The following is a 7,119-nucleotide window of genomic DNA, read 5'->3' as shown; positions in this document are numbered from 1 at the left end:
GGTATAAACCGCTATGAATCCTTAAACCATACATATGATCATGGCTGATTCGGGAAGCTGAAAGGGGGCAAAAAGGGTGAAAAAGCAAGGTGTCGATCGCCCCCGAGTTGGGTTTTGAGCGACTAAACAAATAAAGCTCAAACTAGAGTATTTGTCACATACTTTAGAAGCTTTGAATGAGAATCAGGAAAAGATGACTATAATGCTTATGCCGCTGCAGGACAATCTTTCTCAAGACTAAAACATGGGGCGGAATCTAACCAACGAGTAGATACAACATATATTGAAACTCCTGAGGCTTGTAACTGAGGCTAGTGCCCTTTCTGTCCAATAAGCTCCAGGATTACTGGTACTGCCGTAAATTCAATCAGGATTCGGCAATCCTATCCGGAAAACTATTCCTTGCTATTGCAACTGTTGTTGATGTCCCAGCCATAGTACTTATCCCACTTAGTTCGTCTCGATGCTTTGCATTCTCGCTAGACCTTTTTAGATTCTGTGAAAATTGATGATTTCATTAGCCTATGCTCAATCCTTGTAGGCCCCCGAACTAGAGAGCTTTGGCTTTTACCTCGCAATATTTGGATATCAGACAGTGTCCTCAAGAGGCATTGTAGACCCGGCTAGTCAGATTCATAGCCCGGGTCAACCTTGTGCACAATGTGCCGGAGGTTTGGTGGAACCGCAATGTCGCTGGGGCGCCGGCCATCCGTCGCGCCGGCTTTCTTGTAAGCTTGTTGGGCTTCATTATCTAATTTGCGGAATTCGTCGTCGCTCCGCATCTGCCGATAGGTATTTGAAAATCTGCTCCCCCTCCAACTCTCAAATTCTTGGGCAGGGCTGTAGCCATCGGTTTGCAGCCTTCGGGAACGGTCAGCGGGGACGGGGGTGGCTGAAACGCCAAGGGCCAGGAGGGTAAGGATATGAACTGTTATGAACCGCATTTTGTGAATAAACCAATGTATGCACTGGAAAAAGGGGCTGTTAAAATGAGTGGGAGGTTTCTGACGGGGAATTTGATACGCGAAGCTATAGCAGACAGGATTCAAGTCGAGTTAGAAGCTGAATGAAGACAATTTGGTGCCTCTCTTATATTCAATTCTCCGTGCATTTCTCAATTGATGAATGAAGCCCCTAGCTTGATTAATATCAAGGGATTCTTGTGTAATTTGCGCTGTGCTATGAATCGCTTTGTAAAGCGCTTTATTTACATGTTTATGCAAGTCAAGTATTTTTTCTACTTTCTGAGAAACCGTCAATGCATACACTAAGACTTGGAGTACTTATGAACTTTCCACTGGTTGTTATATCAAGTAATAATATAGTTTCTATATTTTATCTTCCATTCTATTTCAGGCGCACTCTACACAGTATAATTGAGAATGTCGGTTGCAACGTTTGCAGGTTAGAATAATGCTGTAGCAGATTAACACCCCCATAGGAATCGTATCAATTAAACTATTTATTAATTTGTTGAAAGAGGAAAAAAAAAAATCCCGTTTTATCTGTGGTGCGGATAATGCTGGAATACCAGTAGTAGTGGCCATATGCGGGGGGCTATAATTCTCCCGGTAAGATACAGCCCTGGGCTCGATTTATGGCGAACACGGCCGTCTCCGAACTGTTAGGCACCCGTCAAAGATGGAAAAATCTGAATCATGAATCCAATGACATCCGGTGTGCCTGAGACATTTAGCCTCAGTAAAAATTCACATGCGGTAAATGTGTTATTTTGATCCTGTCGATACTTTCGTGGGTGGACTGTGACAATATAATAGTGTTGCCAGTGGTTTGAGGACTTGATGTATAATTGGGCCCTAGTGGCGGGGGCTGTATGTCTAAGACAGTAAGCACTTGCCCCACCTTGAGCTGTCAACAGTAGATAGTGCACGGTATATCCGTTTCGCTGTGGGTTTTGTCACAGAAGTGACTGCAATTGGTGATTAACAGAAACTTTCGTTTTTGATGATGCTTTCAGCACAAGAGGTTGTACCGGTGGGTAGCTGGATGTCTGGTATTTGTGTGCCAGAAGTAAATGAGCACATGGCGGGTATATTCGCCAATTGAAAATGCAAGTCCGTGCGATGCCATTCACCATGATCACCAAGGACTCTGAGGATATTTCACGTACTTTGGCTTTTCCTTGGAGAGCAGAGGGGCTAGCCCTGACTCCCCTGCCCGAGTGCGTCCGAGAAAAATATGAAAGTGAACTCTCTTTGGGAACATTCTAGCCTGCGTCCACAACCAAGTAACCCACAAACTCTACTTCATGTTCCAATCATCCACTGTTGTTTCCATGAATAATCCAACACACCTCCGGTCTGCTGGCGTAATGGTAGCGCGTCTGACTACGGCCCGCCGTGGATACGGGATCTTCAGGATCACCGGACGTTGCCAATCGAGTGATCAGGAGTCTGCAGTTTCGAGGCCTGCCCGGATCGTTTGGCCGGTTTCAACACATCAGGAAGTCAACCGAGACTTTCCTGGTGGTATCTATTTTGCTTCGAAACTCGAACAACGAAAGTCTGCGTCGGCTTTTGTTGTGGTGGTCGAAGTGAGTTAATGTAATCGTGCTGCAGTGTATCGTGTGGACTAGGAGGACCCATCATGTCGTCAGGTCTCTGATACACTGGTAACTCTGACTGAATGCTGCCGTGCCGTGGTATGGTTGAATACCAAAGTCAATTAATTGCGCAATTCAAAATGGCTTTCATCTACGCGCATAAAGTATTCTGCAAAGAATCGATTTGAATTGTGGCCCGAAGGGAGAGGGGACTTTCTGTAGTAATGGGTGGGCTTCTTGGGACGCCTGGGACAAAACGGCTACGGCGAGGAGGTTACTGACTGAATGAGAGCATTCTGGCTTTTATTATTGATGTTGTTAATTGTTTTCGAGCAGGTTATCTGTTTTGTATCATCAGCATATCTCCCAGGCTGGTATTTTTGGTTTTGGACGAAGGCATGTGCGATTGAGTCAGCGAAGGAGGGTTAGTGATGGTGGTTAGAAGAGACATAATATTTAAGTTTCAGAATTCAGTGAGTCACCCACGCTGTATACTTGATGAGTCTGCTAGTACGAAGCTATACCCTATGTAGTATCTAGTATCTGGTCCAAGTTTGCCTGCGTGGCCGGCCTTCCCGCATTAGGAAGCTAGGGAAGCTAAGCCAAGTCAGCCGATTCGGACAAGATCCACCTGAAAAAAAGAGGGATTGGGGGTTTGGTGCTTGTCAAAACTGTCTGTCATTCCCCGGTTCGTTGGCTGTGGAGCGCATGGAGAAGCTTCGGCATTTTTAAGGCTTCGATGTCATTCCGCAAAACAGTCCGTCATCCCGACACCCATCGTATGATCGGCAATAATGGCATAAAACTATATAATACCATGGTATAGGTGTGAGATCAGTCAGAATAGAGAATGCAACTCTAGACTACCGTAGCATGGGACATGATTGATGGGCATATTTAACTCGTCGTAGTGTTGCTTTTACCTGTCAAGGTTCAACCTCTTCTTGCTACTATGAATTGCTGCAAACATCCCCGATGCTGATCTCAGATTAACCAATGATTTGCCGCAGAGCCAACGACCGGGTTACTCCCACTAAGAAAATACCGCTTGACAAAAGGGACTCGTTGCGTGCGAGAGATAATCGCATACGGCAATGTAATTTGCAAGCTACAGCTTTCCAAATATGTATCTAGCTGGTCCGCAGGCATCACAGTTTTTCTGCCCCATATTTTATATGGGGCTCTTACTCTTCAGTCCTTTCTCCACAATCAGATACTATTCACGTCTACCGTAGCGTAAAGGCATTTTCTTGGACATGGAATTTCACCAGTCAAGGGTTTCTATTGTGTTTACCAAAAGTATTATCAAGCTTTTGTGTGCCAAACAAAACCTGCTTTATTCGATGTAACAGGTGTTTGTCAGCTGCGCGCAAGGGTCGAGCTTCTGAAAAGGCCAGCTGAGGCGCTGACGGGTCAATAAAAGGGCGAGTGTGGTTTCCTGTTCTATGTCAGCGCTTGTCATAGTAAACGGTTTCAATTCAGTTTTTAGTTGGAAAAACATGTTAAAACGTTTTTGATTTTTATCGACATTCTTTTGTTAACATTTTGTCTATGTAATTGTGGACTAATAGGGAAAGTTCCATCGGGAGACTGACGAAGATATTATTATACACGGCGACAATCGGCAAATTATTTTCAAACCTGGCCCAAAGCATTTTGAGGATAAATCTACGGGTACATTGCAAAATTATAATTAAATTACGTTTAATTGTAAAGTGGTGGGTTTCAGGGATAAGGCCTGAAGCTAGATTACCTGTATTTGTGGCTATACGTTGTGGGCCCCCGCAGAAAAGGGGTTGTAAACTCGTGATTTTCGGCAAAACCGTGGGCCAATACCACTGATGGCAAAAACTATTTAAGAAGTACCTAAGGAATTTTAAATTTATATTTACACCTCTAAATTGCGGTATTATAAGCAAAGTATTTTCATATTCAATATGGAAAATAGGCCAAAGCTTTAATATTGTCAACAAATAGAAATGAGGTTTAAATTATTTTAGAAAGAGTTTTATTTAATAAATGTATATCTTTTATCTTCAAATTTTTAAGCCCGATGAAAAGCATAGATAGGACAGGTAATGCTGGTTTCTAACTTATTCTATATATATATATGGCTCAAGAAGTACAGCAATTTAAAAAAAGATATTTTAGAAAGGTCAACTACCAAAATATGTATAGAATGATTTTCCAACATAAAAAGTGAGAAGTTAATTATCTTAAATAATAATTTAGAATAATAAATGATATAAAGTATGATACAAAAAGCGGTTGCTGTGAGAAAATCCGCTCAAATTCAAATAGTATAAATCTCTATTCACAATGTACGAAATAACTGTTATTTAGAATAAAACTAAGACACTTTCGTATTATTCCTATATGGTTAACAGTATGAAGGACATCAGAAATTATAATCATATAAGGAAAAATATAATATATTTGATTTTCAATGCAAGTAGAAGCTATTTCATATGTTAAAAGTATGGGTTATATTATTTGAATTATGGTGAATCTTGTAGCAAACACTGTTTTTCGTAATATAAATTATACAACTTATTATACTTGTTCTATTCTTAAAATAATCAATCTTGAAGTATTTTATATGGCAAATTTATTATCTATATAAATATATATACTATATATATACAGATTTAGCATTGAATGTTTTGTTCAATTTTTTAAATTACTATATTTCGACTACATATATATATATATATATATATATATATATATATATATATATATATATATATATAATTGAGCCCGGCTAAAATTAATCTTATTGTTTTTATTCGTATTTGTACCCAGAGTTAGAAGTTTCAATATGTACACTGCTTTTTCATAATTGTTAATTAGTACTTAACGTTGGGCTCCACATCTCCGACCCCCCTAAAGTCCGGCCCCTAAAAATATCTACTCAGCCACGTCAACCCTTTGTTTTATTTTATAAATATCTAGACGAACTTTTCACTTTAGAACTTGCATTTTGAAGATTCTTGCTCCAAACTTTCCAATGAAACAGTACACTGAAAATCAGCTTCTTGCTGCCATTTCTGACATAAGAAATGGCAAATCAGTTCACAAAACCTCGCAAAAATGGGGTATTCCTCGGAGTACCCTTCACGATCGTTTAAAGGGGGCCCAGTCAATTCAACAAGCGAAAAGATTTTGTCAAAGGCTTTCACAGGAGCAGGAGACCTATTTGGCAGATTGGGTACTTGCGCAGGCCGCGTTAGGCCTTCCGCCAACGCATCAAGAACTACGCTATTTTGCGGAACGAATTCTTCAGGCCGCCGGAGAAAGAAAAAGCCTTGGGAAACATTGGGTTAGCCGTTTTATAGCCCGATATCCAATTTTGAAAACCCAAAGGCCCCGGCGAATAGAAAATGCCCGGGTTAATGGGGCTACAACCGAGGTAATTAAATCTTGGTGGTCCTATTTGAAAAATCCCGTTATCGATACTATAAAACCGGCCAACCGTTGGAATATGGACGAAACAGGTATAATGGAAGGCAAAGGATCTAATGGCCTGGTGTTAGGGCGTAATAAAATCCGGCCATTACAGCGAAAAGAGCCTGGAACGCGGGGTTGGACGAGCATAATCGAATGTGTATCAGCTACGGGGGCTGTTATACCTCCCCTCGTTATATTTAAGGGGAAAAACGTACAGCAACAATGGTTTCCAGCTGATTTAAGTCCTTTCGATACCTGGCAATTTCATGCAACAGAAAACGGGTGGACAAATAATGAAACAGGTATCGAATGGTTAAAAAAGGTGTTTATTCCAAATACCCAACCTTTAACTCCTGAAAAGCGTTTATTAGTTCTCGACGGCCACGGATCACACGTCAGCGACGAGTTTATGCTTGTTTGCCTCCAAAATAATATTCAGCTTTTATATTTACCTCCTCATTCGTCGCACGTTCTTCAACCGTTGGATTTATCGGTTTTTGGGCCGTTAAAGGAAGCTTATCGACGTCACCTGGGATTTGTAAACCAGTTTTGCTGTTCAACGGTTGTTGGGAAACGAAACTTTCTACTTTGCTATCGAAAAGCCAGATCAAAAGCATTTATAGCAAAAACCATTCAATCTGGTTGGCGTACGACGGGGTTATGGCCGGTGAACTTGGCAAAACCACTTTTAAACCCGTTTTTATTAGAAAATAGCAACGCCAACGTCGAAAAAGGTAGAAATAACGGCTTCCAAAGGGATAAAACACCGGAAAGCCCAAACCAAAAAATTAACGACCAATCTTTACTTATTTGGAAAACCCCTAAAACGACCCGAGATATTCGACTTCAACTACAGGAAATTTCCCGGTCCGAAAAAAGTAACGCCACTTCACGGCTTTTGTTTGCAAAAGTCCAAAAAAGCTTCGAAACCAAGGATATCTTATTGGCTGAAGCTCAGCAAAAAATCAGTTTGTTAAAAGCAAAATTGGAGGCGGTACGGCCGGTCAAAAGGAAAAGGGTAATTCCGGATCCCAACGAGCTTTTGGTCAGCAAAAAAAACGTTTATGAAGCACAGGAAAATAATAGGGACTGTTTAGAGGATTTGA

The 7,119-nt window shown here is 41.1% G+C and overlaps 1 protein-coding gene across 1 annotated transcript; it reads right to left on the bottom strand.

The window, feature by feature from the left end:
- Positions 1-623: 623 nt before the first annotated feature.
- Positions 624-944, bottom strand: PpBr36_04176 (uncharacterized protein; the record flags this gene model as incomplete). The annotated part of the gene is made up of 1 exon (XM_029891340.1): positions 624-944. One exon carries the CDS (start codon positions 942-944, stop codon positions 624-626), a length of 321 nt encoding a protein of 106 aa, XP_029749776.1.
- Positions 945-7,119: the final 6,175 nt, after the last annotated feature.

The sequence above is a fragment of the Pyricularia pennisetigena genome, chromosome 6 (genome assembly GCF_004337985.1).
Source record: "Pyricularia pennisetigena strain Br36 chromosome 6, whole genome shotgun sequence".
Lineage (NCBI taxonomy): Eukaryota > Fungi > Ascomycota > Sordariomycetes > Magnaporthales > Pyriculariaceae > Pyricularia > Pyricularia pennisetigena.
The sequence above is the reverse complement of the archived record's forward strand: the minus strand, read 5'-3'. Positions and strand labels throughout refer to the sequence as shown.